This window comes from Solea senegalensis, linkage group LG21 (assembly GCF_019176455.1).
Source record: "Solea senegalensis isolate Sse05_10M linkage group LG21, IFAPA_SoseM_1, whole genome shotgun sequence".
NCBI lineage: Eukaryota > Metazoa > Chordata > Actinopteri > Pleuronectiformes > Soleidae > Solea > Solea senegalensis.
Genome location: NC_058040.1, coordinates 15,918,461 through 15,932,769, shown reverse-complemented (window position 1 = coordinate 15,932,769; position 14,309 = coordinate 15,918,461). Strand labels below are relative to the sequence as shown.

Genomic DNA, 14,309 nt, shown 5'->3' with positions numbered 1-14,309 from the left:
GTTTTTCCTCTGCAGTTTTATGTACAGTATATAATATTTTGAATGGGTGTGGAGCACCGGGCCACCCCACAGCTGACATTCATCTAAAAATAATATTATGTGCAAACGCAAGCTCAAAAACACACAGATGAGGGAAAAAATCCCCAGCTGAGTTACAGAAGCCAGTGGAACAGCGGGTTTACAATAAAAGGTCATGGAATAATGGAAACACCGTTGCATTGTGGGAAATGCATAAATGGTTATTTAATGCACCACCAGGACTGAACATATACATGTAAAAAAACAGTAAATCCACCTGAAGACGACTGTATGGTGCGTTCCGTTAGCAGTCGGGATGCGGAATTTCCAGCTCACAGTAAATCAGTCGTACACATAGTACTGTTCAATTTTTACCCATAGACATGTTGTTATTGAGTAACAATAACTAGCCTGGGATACTTTTATGTCTGTGTATTTTCCCCCGAACGCGATGAACATAAGGGTATCGTCAATCCCAGCTCCAACTTCCGAGTTCCAAACTGTAGCCGTGTTTGCACCAAGTGGAACGGTTTGATTTTGGTATAATACAAGGTTTTTTGCGTTTCCATTAGGAATAGTACCAAAATAAGTTCTTTGGCAAACTAAAATGGTAGGATACGGTCAGTCTAGCTCCACCCACAATATTCAACTGATCGGATGGCGACAGAAAAACCTCACTCCCTTGCGATTGGTGTAAATATTAGGGGTGGGAGTCACCAGAGACATCTGTTCTCATACGAAGTTTAACGTCTTGTTGAGACAAACAGGACAGAGAGCTGCTAGATGTCCTCCTTTGTTGTCTGTTGTGACGCGTTCAGTGGCGTTGTTTGTTGTCGTCGTACCGGTACGACGTCACGCTATGCGGCCAAGTTAAGGTACTGATCTCAGTCGAAACGCAAGCCTGACCCAGCGATTACCATACTGTACCAAACCCAACCGTACCATGATGAAAACACAGCATTAATGCAACTACACAAAAGGACGGCGTATAACTTTATGTTCAAACTGGGTTTAAAAAAGGAAGCATAAAATAACATTTTTCTTTCATTATAACCTGTCCTCTTCCTCGCTGTAGCCGGGTTTGTTGGAGCCCACCTCTGCACTAGTGCGGGTGGCAAAGAGCGCCACCACCCTGGGTATCGCCATTGAAGGAGGAGCCAACACTCGCCAGCCGCTGCCAAGAATTGTCACAATACAGGTGAGTCACGTAGAAAACATCATGTTCATAAAAACAGCAAAGAAGAAGATAATACTTATAAAAGCACCTTTTAGTTCACCTCCATTTGAGTGGAAATGACCCACTGAGCAGTTTGACCGTGGTTAGTTTCATTTTGCTCTCAGGCAACGTTTAGCACAATAATCAAACCTGATATTAAACTAGATTTGCTTTATAAAGTAAAACTATTACTCTCTTTTTAACGGGAAGCTGCCATCACAAGAAGGTTGAGCCAGTACAGGTTGCTGTAGCTTTCTGGATAATTATGAATAATAATAGTAATACATTTTTTTTTCAGTAGTAAAACATGGATAAAAGAAGATATATACAAAAGATTAAAAACAGAGAAGAAAAGACATCATTAAAATAATGTGGAGTGGGTTCATGAGGGGAAGGACAGTCAAGAACAGGTGTTTTTTTGAGTCTGGATCTAAATGGATTTTTGTTTGAAAGGTGAGAAAAGGGCGATTAGAAAGAAGAAGCTGAGGAGGCTCCTTTTGGATGTTTGAATGAGTTTTTATTGCATTAACAATGTCACCAAACTCATGTTCTTGTCCATCCTGTAAGAGGACTTCACAGCAGTAACTGTAGCTGCTAGCTGGAATTTGACTTTAGCATTGAAGCCAAATGCAGAGTAATCTGTGTTTGACTTTGGCAGCTATGGAGCCAGACTTTGTGGCAACAGGATTTAACACTAGCAGCTATTGTAGCTGTAGCATCAGTGTTTAATGTTAGCAGCTACATAACTAGACATTGTGGCATCAGTGTTTATAGCCTTAGTGGGCTTCAACTGACATCTTTATTTGACTTTAGCAGCTGCTGGAGCCAGACGTTGTGACATAGCAGCTAATACACTAGCAGATGCCATATTAGCCACTTACATAGCATCTACAGTATCTGTTATATACTGTAACAGCTACCGTAAGTGCAGCTACCGTAAGTGTGTGAGTCTGTTGTATCAGTGTCGGACATTAGCAGCTGCTGTTGCCAAACGTTGTGACATTATAGTTTTACTTTAGCAGCTAATACACAAGCAGCTACTTGCTATTAGCCACCATCATAGGCCTAGCATCTATTTGACAGCAGCTGTTTGAATTTAGCTGTTCTCTGTATCAGTGTTTAACATTAGAAGCTACTGTAGCGAAACGGTAATGGTGGCATTACCTTTTAACTTGAGCAAAACTAGCAGCTGCTACGTTAGCCACTACTGTACATTAGCTGTTTGACTTTAGCAGCTTCTATAGCCAGAGTCTGTTGCATCAGTCTTTGATGTAGCAGCTTCTAAGCGCTATTCCATTAGCAGCTATATTACGGTAGCAGCTACTGTAGCTGTTTTACTTTAGCAGCTACAGTAGCTGTTTTATTTTTGCAGCTACAGTAGCTATTTTATTTTAGCAGCTACTGTAGCTGTTTTACTTTAGCAGCTACTGTAGCTGTTTTACTTTAGAAGCTACTGTAGCTGTTTTATTTTTGCAGCTACTGTAGCTGTTTTATTTTTGCAGCTACTGTAGCTGTTTTACTTTAGCAGCTACTGTAGCTGTTTTACTTTAGAAGCTACTGTAGCTGTTTTATTTTTGCAGCTACTGTAGCTGTTTTACTTTAGCAGCTACTGTAGCTGTTTTACTTTAGCAGCTACTGTAGGTGCAACAGATGTTTTGAGTTCTGTGTATCCTCTATAATATCTAAAATATCCAAATATCCAATAATTTAAGCTGAAAATGTGACCTCTGAAAATAAGTCATTGTCATATTCCTCTGTAATTTGCATGTCAAAAAGCCTTCTATTAACTCAGAACCATCTGTAGCACTAATCATGTCCTAACCACATAGAAAATGAGGAGTCGCTATTTAAATATCAGAGCAACAGGCGTCCACGGCCCAGAATCCACACCACGCTCGGAGCTGTCGCTCAGTCTCTGACTCTGCAGAGATGGTGATTGAAATAAAAGAGGGTTGCTGATTGCAAAGGGAGGGATAAAAGGACTGGAAATCAGCACGTTCTTATAATCAAAGAGTGTGCACTGGAGGAAAGAGGGCAAGGTAGATGTGAAGGATGCAAAAGCAGCGAGAGAATTGTCTAAGAAGAAAGCAGCGATGAGGGTTTAGGAACGAGTGTTTGAATGTCACGTAGGTGGTGGGAATTGTTACTCTATTTGGAAGAAATAACAATAAACATTTTTAATCCCGACGTCAGGTCGCAGAGGGAACATTTTTTTAACATTTTTTCCAGACGCCCCCCTCCCCTACAATGCTCTCTAGCTCCAACATGGTGTTAGTAGGCCATGCTAGATATGTAATCCATCCAGTGGGTTCTGGTTCTACCCCAAGTTCTGATCGTGCCTTCAAGGGAATTCTCTTCAGTAGTTGGCTGTGGGCAACTGGACTTGCTTGAGCTGAGTTGAAGACATCTGACTAACTTATGAGAAGATCCAGGTATTTAATAACCTCTGAGGCTGATACCAGGAGTCCAGAGAGCAACTAAAGCAAGTCCCAGTTACCCACAGCTGACTGCTCAAGAAGAACATGACCTGGATGACTGAGAACCTTCACCAACATGCCTTCAATGGAGGTTGTCCAGGAGACTTCCTGATCAAATTCCCTATGTTTTACTCCCAGCTCTTCCCTGATCCTCTCTCTCTATGACTGAGTCATCTGTCCACCCACTTTCTACCATTTCCTCTTCCACACAAAGGCAGGGTACACCCTGGACAGGTCATCCGTCCAACGTGCAGAGACAAACAGAACGTTTTAGAGTTTTAGGATTGTGGTAGGAAGCCCGAGACCCAGAGGGAACCCAAGCAAACTCTGGACAAACCACATAAAAAGGCCCTTGGTCAAACCGGGATCTGAGCAGCTGACCTTCATGCTGTGAGGCATCAATTCTAGCCACCACACCAGCAGCCACTGTGTGAAGAAAAGTTATTTTGTCAGCCTGTAATTGAGACCTGATTGTTTTCCAGTCACTACCTAAAGCCCACGACTGTAGGCGAGCGTAAATGGACTGGTGATTTGAGAGTCATATAGAATGTTATTAAATGCACTTTATTCCCAAGAGCGTTTTCCAATCTTTCCTTCAAAAAAAGTAATTTTTTTCTATATGTTGTTTCACGAGCAGAGAGGGCAAGAATATTTAATCTAAGACTAATAAAAATAGAAATTGCTGCTTGCGATGAACTCGTTCCTTGTAAGTGACAAATAGCTGTAAACAAGGATTAAATCTAATGTAACAGAAATTAAACCAGTCTGACAAATGGACTGAAACTTTAATCAGGTTAAATTATTGAGCAGTCTCTAAACTAATGGCTCTGAGTTTCTCTAATTGCACGGATTTCACCTGAACTTCAGTTTGCTTGGATCCAAACGCGATCAGTCACAAGTGACACCGGGCCAGAAGTTCCCTGACACCGCTGCTGCATCCCTGAACAATAACCGCGTTCTGGCTTCCTGGTTATTTAAAGACATTAATAAAAGCTTCAGCCTCAAGGTCACTTGTTGTAGGAAAAACAAGATGACTTTTTTGCACAATGTTTTAAGATGAAAAAGTAAAAACTTTGCTGTCACCTTGGGGAAGCTAACTCAACGTTATTAGACCTCAGAGCAGAAGTGCACACGGCCTTGGGTACTTCAGGAAAGCGGTGGAAGCGAGCTTTGGTTTCTGGGCGTCCTGACCGGTGAATTATCGTCTCTGTGAGCACAGATGTGCACAAGGCTGCAGCAGAACAACTCTCTAGCTTCTGTTTCCCCCAAATCTGTGCGGGCACGAGGCCTCCTCACCGGAGGATGAAGTAGCCAAGCGTTATCTGTCCCCATCGCCTCCTCCCGAGGTGACAGCCCGCTGTCATCGCCATCTTCCCATCAGGACGACTCCTTGCTTCACCGGCCCGAGGTAATTGTTGTTGGCTCAGTAAATAAGAGAGGTGATGATGATGATGGTGATGCTGATGGTGGTGGAAGACACTGCTGGTGATAGAAGCCTTAATAAGGTCAGCTCCAAGAGGAAAAAACATTTAGGGAAGAACATGTTGTTTCTTATTTTGTGTTTCCAGGTCCGTGAAATGTGTGAGCTGTAAATTCTCCTTTTACAATTGGTTTTAAAGAAGCGTAATGCTGGAATCGACCGTTCTAAAGGAGCTGTGAGTCGTCGCTATGGCGTTTAAAACTGATTGCAGGGCATAATGGTGATCCATCCATGTTTGTATTGATCTGTAAGGTCCCTGTGAAGCAAATGCACAGATTCTCCTCTTCTCAGGTTATATATATATATATGTGTGTGTTAGAAAACAGCAGCTGAGAACATGTGAAAACATTTACAACCGTGGAGTAAAGACAGAAAACAGTTTTTCAATTGTATCTGAAAACAATGACCCAATAACTCACTGGAGTCAAAACTCAGCGAGCTTTATCAGCAGTTTATTGTTCACACACCTGTTCTGACTCTACTGTCTTTGGTTGGTTAGCTAGCTGAAACGTCTTTGTCTTTACAAGAAAAACACAGAAATCTCTGACACTTTACTTAAATTCATCCTAAAGATAAAGGAAATGAAGTAGGGAAGAAAAACTGAAAAAATAAAAAAAGGGTAGACTGTACTGCTGTGAGGCTGCAGTTCCATTGACGGACTCAGAGGGAGACAGAGAGCTGGACTGTAGCTACACCAGCTCTGTGTTTGCTTGTGTACATTATGTTTGTTAAAGTGGCACCAAAATGGTGCAAATGTCACTTTGAGGCCAGAGAGTTTACGTCAATGTTCCGTACAAACACTTACGAATAGTGATGTTTGCAGGCTTTGGTACTCACCGAAGTTTAAGATATTTTCCTGTTATGATGATGTTTCCACACAGGTTCTGGCTAATCCAATCATGTTTGTTTGCCCCGCCCCACACTAGAGGATAATTGGGCCAGATTTCAGTCCTGATCTGGCCCTTCCGACAATCGTGGGTGTCTTCCAGTTTTGGGGCTGATTTGAACAGATTATCTGGCCAAATTATCCTGTAGTGTGAGGGATTAACACACATCAGAGTCTTCCCGATTCCGAAATCGCAAGTATTGCGTACTTTTGTCTAGAACTGTAACTCATACGAGCAAAGTGGAGTCCGAGATGTGAGTCCCTAAATCTCCTCCCTGACTTAACGTCTGATTAAACCAACTGGATCATCTATAGTCCGTGCTCAATTTCAGGATTAAAACGTTGAAAATCGCATACAAAGATCGTTGTGTCTGTGGTTTCCCTATGTTTTTAAAATCGAGTCCTCTAGTGTTGGACAGACTTTATCTCAAAATGGACACAACACAACTCAGGCCGCTCAGCTGGTTGCTGGTTGTAGCGAGTTTAAACAACTACGTCTCCATCACTTTAGCAACAATCTCAATTGTTATCGCACTGCTTACTTTACGAAAGTCGTAAGTTTGGACCTTCTCAACCAATGTCCAAACTAATCTCTGACTGGTTTTCTCAACTTTCTATATTTGAATTTGTGTAGATGCAAATGTTCACATCCTTCATGCTGCATTATTCCTGCAATTCATTTTTCTTTCACTTTCATCATCTTAGAAAGCACTTGTTGACATGTTTGGTGTGAACGCAGCGTCACCCCAACAAGATTTTGGGCAGATTTCGGTTTTCTCCTGTCAGGACATCATTTCTTTAATCTGACAGTCTGAAATGAGCCGTTGCTCTCTGCCAGCCACTGAAAAACATCAAGCTCTTTAGCTTTTAAATGTTGTCTTTATTGAGCAGTTAGTTCCAGACTGTCGTGTTTTGGAGAACGTGTCGTGGACACTGAGCCGCGCTCTGTTGCTTCACCTTCACACTGTCATGTTTTTTTCACAGTCCTTGCCTGGATGTGGCGGTGACATGACATACATGTTCCTCCCGTCACTTTCTGTCAGACTGCATCAGCTGTCATAAAAGGCGTTCACGCATCGGTTGGTTCCGCCTCGCGCCATAAAACTGCTTCATTAAGTGAGAGTTGTTCGCCGCCGAGACGTCCAAAACATCGAGGATGAGAACAACGTCTGCTGTGATTAAAATGCTGGCGTCTGTCACGACTTCTTCACTTTGACGTGAGCTGATGAGGTCACTTTTAACGACCGAGACATCAAGAACTCACAGAGCAGAGGACACACTTTGTTAAGTGAGCTCAACTGTGTCGGTGAGTCGTGGAACAAAATGTCATTACATGAGTTGTTCTGACTCATGAGATACAATAATCGAGATACTGGCGACAAATGTCGATATAACAGTTTGGTTTGGTTCGATACTTTTTGTGTGCGTTTCCATTAGGAATAGTACCAAGAAAGTAACATCTTTGGGAGCCTTTCCTTGGGGTACCAGAGTAACGTGGGACTAGACCCACAACAGTCAGCTGATTGGGCGACAGAGAAGCGGCACTCCCTTTGGCAACCGGTGTTTCTTCAACACACGCTGTCTATTCTCATACAAAGTTTGACGTCTTGTTGAGACAAACAGCCAGAAGCTGCTGGAAGTCCTCCTTTGTTGCCCGTTGAGTCACGTTCTATGTTGCCGTTTGTACACCAGGACAACGTCAGCGAGATACGTAGCCTGGCGTCTATCAGGCTCAGCTCTCACACCGTCTCCTACCAAGAAACGTACTGTTCTCAATCGAAACACAAGCCTGAACCAGGGCTTTACCGTTCCAGACCATACTGTACTGTTCCAGGATGGAAATGCACCCTTTGATTCACTGTATGAATCTTCAGTACTAGGTTTTGACTTTTATCAGTCTATCCCTACTCCAAACCCCGCACTTTTATCGCAGGTCATATTTGGGGTACCATATTATGAGTAACCTTGCGATTCCTGCTCCTTGTCTCAGATGTTTACGAGCCACCCTCAGCCCGGGGGCCACTGACCCTGAAAGTGATGTTGTTCCAAAGATTTACAGATCCATCTGGGTCTCGTTGGCGCCGCGGTCTGCTCGTTCATCGCTGCATCTCCAAATGTCACCGCCGTGCAGCGGAGACGTACGGAGTGAGTCATCGCGTGTGTCTGAATAAATTTGTGGTGTCAACAGACGACGCGTTCCTAAAAGCGTGTCTGAAAAGTGTGCGAGGGTGTGAGTGTGACTACGGAGCGGAGCAGGTCAGCAGATTAACTGCTCTGAGGCTCACAGCTCTGCACTGTGTGTGTGTGTGAATTTATGTAAATGTGGGCCTCTGTGACAGGACGTCTCTATCTCTCTATGCTAATGAAGTCATATTTGATGTTTAAATTCGAGCTCGGGCAACGAGACAACTTCATTTATTTGGGCGTAATTGAGAAATTCTCAAACATACGGGCGGAGAGTCAAACTGGAAAATAGCCTCTGAAAGCCTCAGTGCAGCTCGTCAGGTCCAGAGCAGATGGAGGAGTTCTGTATTTATCTCCTTTGCTCTATGGAAACAGAACTTTTCTAATAACATCTCTCTCTTTTTTGTTTTTTATAACGTTTTGTTTTGTTGAATGTCTTCATACCAGAGATGTTCACGAGTCCAAGTCAAGTCTCAAGTCTTTGGTTGAAAATGATCTTTCTCTGTTTTGATCTAATGAATTCTAAGCATGTTCTGTACTTTCACCAACTGTCTTTGTCCACATGTGAGGATTGAAACTGTCCTTGTTGTTGTTTAACAACAAGAAAGAATTAGGAAATAGGCTACACAGCTAATATGTACACAGCCCAGTTAGCTAATTAACTCTGGAGGCTGGCAGCAGCTAGCCTAGAACTGTTGACTGTTGGCTTCACAGGGTAGCGACAGTTGAACTTGAAGGCTTGGGAGAGGTAGCCTTGGAGGCTAGCTACAGTTAAACTCAGATGATTGTGACAGTTAGCCCTATTGGCTAGTGAAATTTAGCCCCATAGGTGAGCAACAGTTAGCCTCTGAGGCTTGTGACAGTTAGTCTTGGAGGCTGGCGACAGTTACTGACACCTACTGGTATAATTAAAAACTGTCCTCGAGTCCAGGTCAAGTTGAGTTGCAGGTTGAGTCTGAAGTTACTGTTTGTGTGACTCAAGTACGATGACTAGAGTGACATCGTCTATGCTTCACACACAACAACAACAACAACAACACAAAAAAAGACTGCTGAATGCTGTAGTACACATGCCAGGCCTCCATGTGGTGCTGTAACACTGCCACAGAAATACATCAAAACACAGAAAATGGTCTTTATTGTGGTGCAGCTTTTATTTGTATGATTGATTCTCGTTGTCTCTCTCCCTCAGAGAGGCGGCTCGGCTCATAACTGCGGCCAGCTGAAGGTGGGTCAGGTGATCCTGGAGGTGAACGGGGTTTCCCTGAGGGGCCGCGAGCACAGGGAGGCGGCGCGTATCATCGCTGAGGCCTTCAAGACCAAAGAGAGGGACCATGTGGACTTCCTGGTGACCGAGTTCAACGTGGCACTATAGCTGAGCGGAGGACGACGAGAGCGGGACACGGAGGACAAGTGTGGATTTAAACGGCACAACTCTTTTTAAAACTGGAAAAAAAACGCCGCCTCCTCCTCTTCACTGAGACTCTTTCTCTTTACACTTAATCTTCCTGAATCTGGACACACGGTTCCACTACATTTGACAGGTTTTTATCTCCACTGTGAACTTTGTTCAGGATTCTCCTCAACGCGTTACCTCCCCACTGTGAGACCTCATGCACTACGACGGGAAATAAAGACCTTCTGTGCGTCTTTCTTTGTCCTCGGTGTTAAAAACTCGTGGATTTCAACTTGCAGCGAAAACCACTGGACCTTCCTGTAGCAGTCCTTCGTCCCGAGCTCCGATCTTTTTTTAATTTATTTATTGATTTATGGCTTTAACTGGGAGACGACTGCACACCTGAGACACCTGAGACTGATTCATGCCTGGGTTTGTATATGTACAAAAATGAACAAATGTAGATACAGATGCAAATATATATATATAATGTACACATAAAGATACTCCTATATGAATTATAAAACCTGTATCCTCTGTTGCATCAACAAATAGCGGTTATAAATATTTATATATTTCAAGGACGATGATAAATCAGGCACTTCTGGGAAAATATGTGTTTTTTCTACATCATTAGTTACGCCCCCTTTTTTTTCTGACACATATTCACCTGTTTTCTCTCCTGGGTATGACACACAATTGAGATCACTTTTAAAGACTGGACACATGGTTTTAGTAATAAGTTCATTCAAATACCATTGGTGCAAAATCGCCAAAAATTGTTGTTCAGCCCACGATGGCGGCCTTCCTGTAGGACTTACGACAAAGTCCTCATTGACTATTTGGACCGTCCTGACACGATTAACACATGTACCAACTTTCATTCATGTACGTCAAATTTCTTTTTTTCATTTTTCGTGAGCCCTCCCACTTCCAAATGTCCACGCCTTTTCACCGAACGACTTTCACACGTAAATTTCCATGAGGATGGATACGGGTGCAAAAATCCTGTTAGTTAGTCTTGGAGGCTGGAGACAGTTACTGACCCCTACTGGTATAATTAAATACTGTCCTTGAGTCCAAGTCAAGTCCGGAGCCCTTTGAGGTCGAGTCTGAAGTTACTATTGTGTGACTCAAGTACGACAACTAGAGTCACCATCATCTCCGCCATGTTGAATGTTTACAAAAGCTATGCGACGTTGCTTCTAAACACATTGGTTCCTCTTTTCTTTTTCTTTTTTTTTTGGAGATTCTGGCGTTGGCTAAAGCGGCTAACATCCTCGCCGGACGGCAACATCACATCAAACTGGGCTATGTTCGCCCAGGTTAGCACCACTTCACTTTATGTCCTCTAAAGTGTTTGTTTTTGACAGTAGTGTTTCACCAAACACAATCAAAGCTGTTTATTGGCGAAAACAAGCTCTTTCAGTGGCCATAATGTGTGAAAATGATGTGAGTCATGCTCCTAAAAACCACTGAATCCTGGCATCGGCATCTTGGAATATGCCAGAAAACCTCCAGTAGATTAATGTTGTCAGCTGAACCTCAACCTGACCAACCAACTCATCTAAATACTAACGTGATATGTTTGTTTCCTTTGGCCGGGTTAGTGTGTATATTTTCACATGTGTCCAGTTTATGTGGCGTTAACTCTCACAGGGGTTAGAAAAAAAGAAGAAAAAAAAACCTCAGTTGAGTCCGTTTTGGTTCTCTCCTGCTGCTCCCGTTGAATAACAATGGATGATTTGTATTTTTTAATTTCGTTCTTTTAATCATATTCACCCTGGGGAGCGTTCCTGATGCCAGACTCAGTGCAGCAATTATGCCTAAAAAGAGAATAATGAGACATTTAGAGGACGACACTGCCCAAGATTTTACAGCGACTCCCTCACACATGCAACACGTGTGTGTGTGTGTGTGTGTGCACATTTGATTTGTTTATAGAAAAGCATTTAGGACATTAGTAAAAAGGAAGAGAGGGAGAGAGTGAGACAGAGAATGAGGGAATGATTGAAAGAAACAAATGTGATTGTTGTTGTGGAAATGATCTGATTTCCCTCAGGCGGAAAGTGAGCGCGGAGACGACCTACGACACAAAAGCACACCTCCACGTGTCAATCCAGAGACTCACACTAAGGATGAAGTGATTCATCTGAAGTGTGTGTGTTTACACGGATAGTTCAGGTTTTCTGAAGTGCTGACTGCGTTGTAGCTTCCCCCGATATCAGTATCGGATGATATTGGCTTTAATATGGAATGTCCGAAAAAAACAGTCCAATGTCGTGCGTCCCTACGTAAAGCAACTGTTCAATAAGGGTGGGCAATATTATCTTAAAATGATATCACGATATTCCACCGCGAGTTTGAGACCTTTGATGTAGAGCGCTGGCTAGACTGAGATCATATTTTTTTCCGTCTTCTCCGCTGAACTCCCAGTTCTGACTTCCGATGTAAACGTAGCGCATCATGTGGACGCTCACTATTAACATGGCTGCCAGCAGGGACGTGAGGACAAGCAGATATTTACTGCTGCTGTTAGCAAACCAGATACCACAGACAGCAGTTAGCATTCATGATGTCATGTTACCACCTTCCCTCTGGATGACTGTGTTTATAAATGAGATTTAGCATTAGCCCCTGAGGCTTCTTTTTAAGCAAGCTGTTTCACGCGCTGTGTTGCTAGCCGCTGTACACTCAATAGTAAGTAGCTAAAGCCAGCCTGAAAAGTTGCTCATCAAACGATAATTAGATTAGACTGTGCTTCATTCTTCCATTTGTCTATATTTTTTTCAGTAGAATTACCAACTTTCTTCCTCAGAAAGTAGCTAAAGTTTGGCCAGAAAGAAAGGGCGGTGTGAAAAGTTGCTAGCTGTGGTCAGAACACGTTGAACGCTAATTAGCATGTTTGTGACATCAGAATTGAGAGAATTGATGGAATTGCTGGCTTTTTTTCCTTAGGAAGTTAGCTAAGATTTGGCCAGAAGGATTTCCCGCTAGTTGGGAGGGGGGGATCAAATGATAGATAAATCTACATTTATTCACAGGGTCCCACCTTTGATCGTTTAAGTGTAATGTGAAGTTGGTAAAAACAAAACAAAACCGCTGTGTGCCCTTTCAACTAAAACACTTTACAGTCTGTCTATAAAAAGGAGCCTCGTCTGTCCAGACGGACAAAGAAAGAATCTCAACATCTCATGAAGATTCAGCTGGAGCAAAGGCTCCATGAATCATTCATAAACATTCACTGACTAAAGGGAAAAGAAGAGAAACTGGAGGAAAAACAATGGATCAGTCAGAGGTTGAAGTGAACACAAACTTACTGATGAACAACCGCTAACTGCTGTTCACGACGCTGCAGAAAAGCTAACACACAGGGACAGAAGTCTCGTTCCCTTCATTCACATTGTAAAACAGATTATTTGGTCAATAATGACAAATAAATGTCGCCTGCACCAGCTTTAACAATAACATACAGTATTGTGTGTGTATATAAAGTAACATTTCCATGGGCAAAGTTGACCTTGATGAACAGAGCAGTTGGTGCAGCCATGCAGTCAAAAAGGTCCAAGTCTTTTGACTAAATTCATTAAAATAATGAGTCAGAATTTGCATATTCAGCACATTACAAACGGGAATCTGGAAAATAATGAGCTCACTGCAACAACACAGTCAAAATTCATGATGCATAAACACAGAGTGTGTGTGTGTGTGTGTGTGTGTGTGTGTGTGAGGTAGAGGTGGTTGACAGAGATGAGAGCAGGAGTGTGTGTCCTCTCAGTGGAATTGTCCTCTGATAAACAAGCTAATCCTGAAAGAATCAAAGCCACGCAGGCTTCTGCTCGAGCGTTTGAAATGAATGTCACTAATGAAGGCTGCCTGCAGAGAGAGAGAGAGGAGACAAGAGGAGAGGAGACAAGGGAAGAGGGAAGGAAAGGGAAAATGTTACTCTCTGTCACGTATGTGTCAGAATGTGCTCAAACTGAATCAGAATGATTTTGAAAGCGATGTTCAGGGTTGTTCCAGTGTTTCTGTTCTGTGTTTTCTGCTTCATGTTTCTTTTTCTTTTTTTCAATTTTCAACAGAAAACTGATGTTTTCATGACGCTTTCTAAACCACTCACTCTCCCACACCAAAGTCCATAGAGAAAATCAGTGATTTTAGCTCACAGCTTACGGGAGCTGTCAATCCACTTCTGCCACCGTTATTTTGTGACTTCAGTGTTCGAAATCCTTCTTTAGGATTTACCCGAATGACACAAACTGACCACACGAGGCAGCAGTCGACCAGCACCACCTGTGTCCCCCCTTGAGCTAAAAACGCTCATTTTCTCTATGGGCTTTGGTGCGGGAGAGTGAGTGGTTTACAATGTTAAGTTTTTAGCTTATAAAAAGTCTGTCTAACTATGTGATGAAGCCAAATAGCAGAGTTACAGATGGAAATTCTCCAGTGTGTAGGATTTACATTTTACTAGCACGCTAATGTTGCCGGGTGACACAGGATATAAACACTCTTACGAGCGAGTTTAGGAGAATCCACAAAAAGTATTGTATGGTTTTGGTATCTTTTTTTTTTTAATCCACACAGATCCGACATTTTGGAAGTGCTAAAATTCTATTTTTGGAAACAGGGGAAAAAGCCTTAGCGTTTTCACG

At 42.7% G+C, this 14,309-nt stretch overlaps 1 protein-coding gene across 2 annotated transcripts in view; it reads left to right on the top strand.

Moving 5' to 3' along the window:
• whrna (whirlin a) overlaps positions 1-11,373 on the top strand; it is a 98,939-nt gene extending 87,566 nt beyond the window's left edge. For both annotated transcript variants that reach the window (XM_044011958.1, XM_044011959.1), the window contains 2 exons: positions 1,094-1,216; positions 9,454-11,373. In XM_044011958.1, the coding sequence (XP_043867893.1) occupies positions 1,094-1,216; positions 9,454-9,636 (306 nt within the window). In that variant the 3' untranslated portion in view covers positions 9,637-11,373. The remainder of the gene's footprint in view (positions 1-1,093; positions 1,217-9,453) is intronic.
• The last annotated feature ends 2,936 nt before the right edge of the window (positions 11,374-14,309 follow it).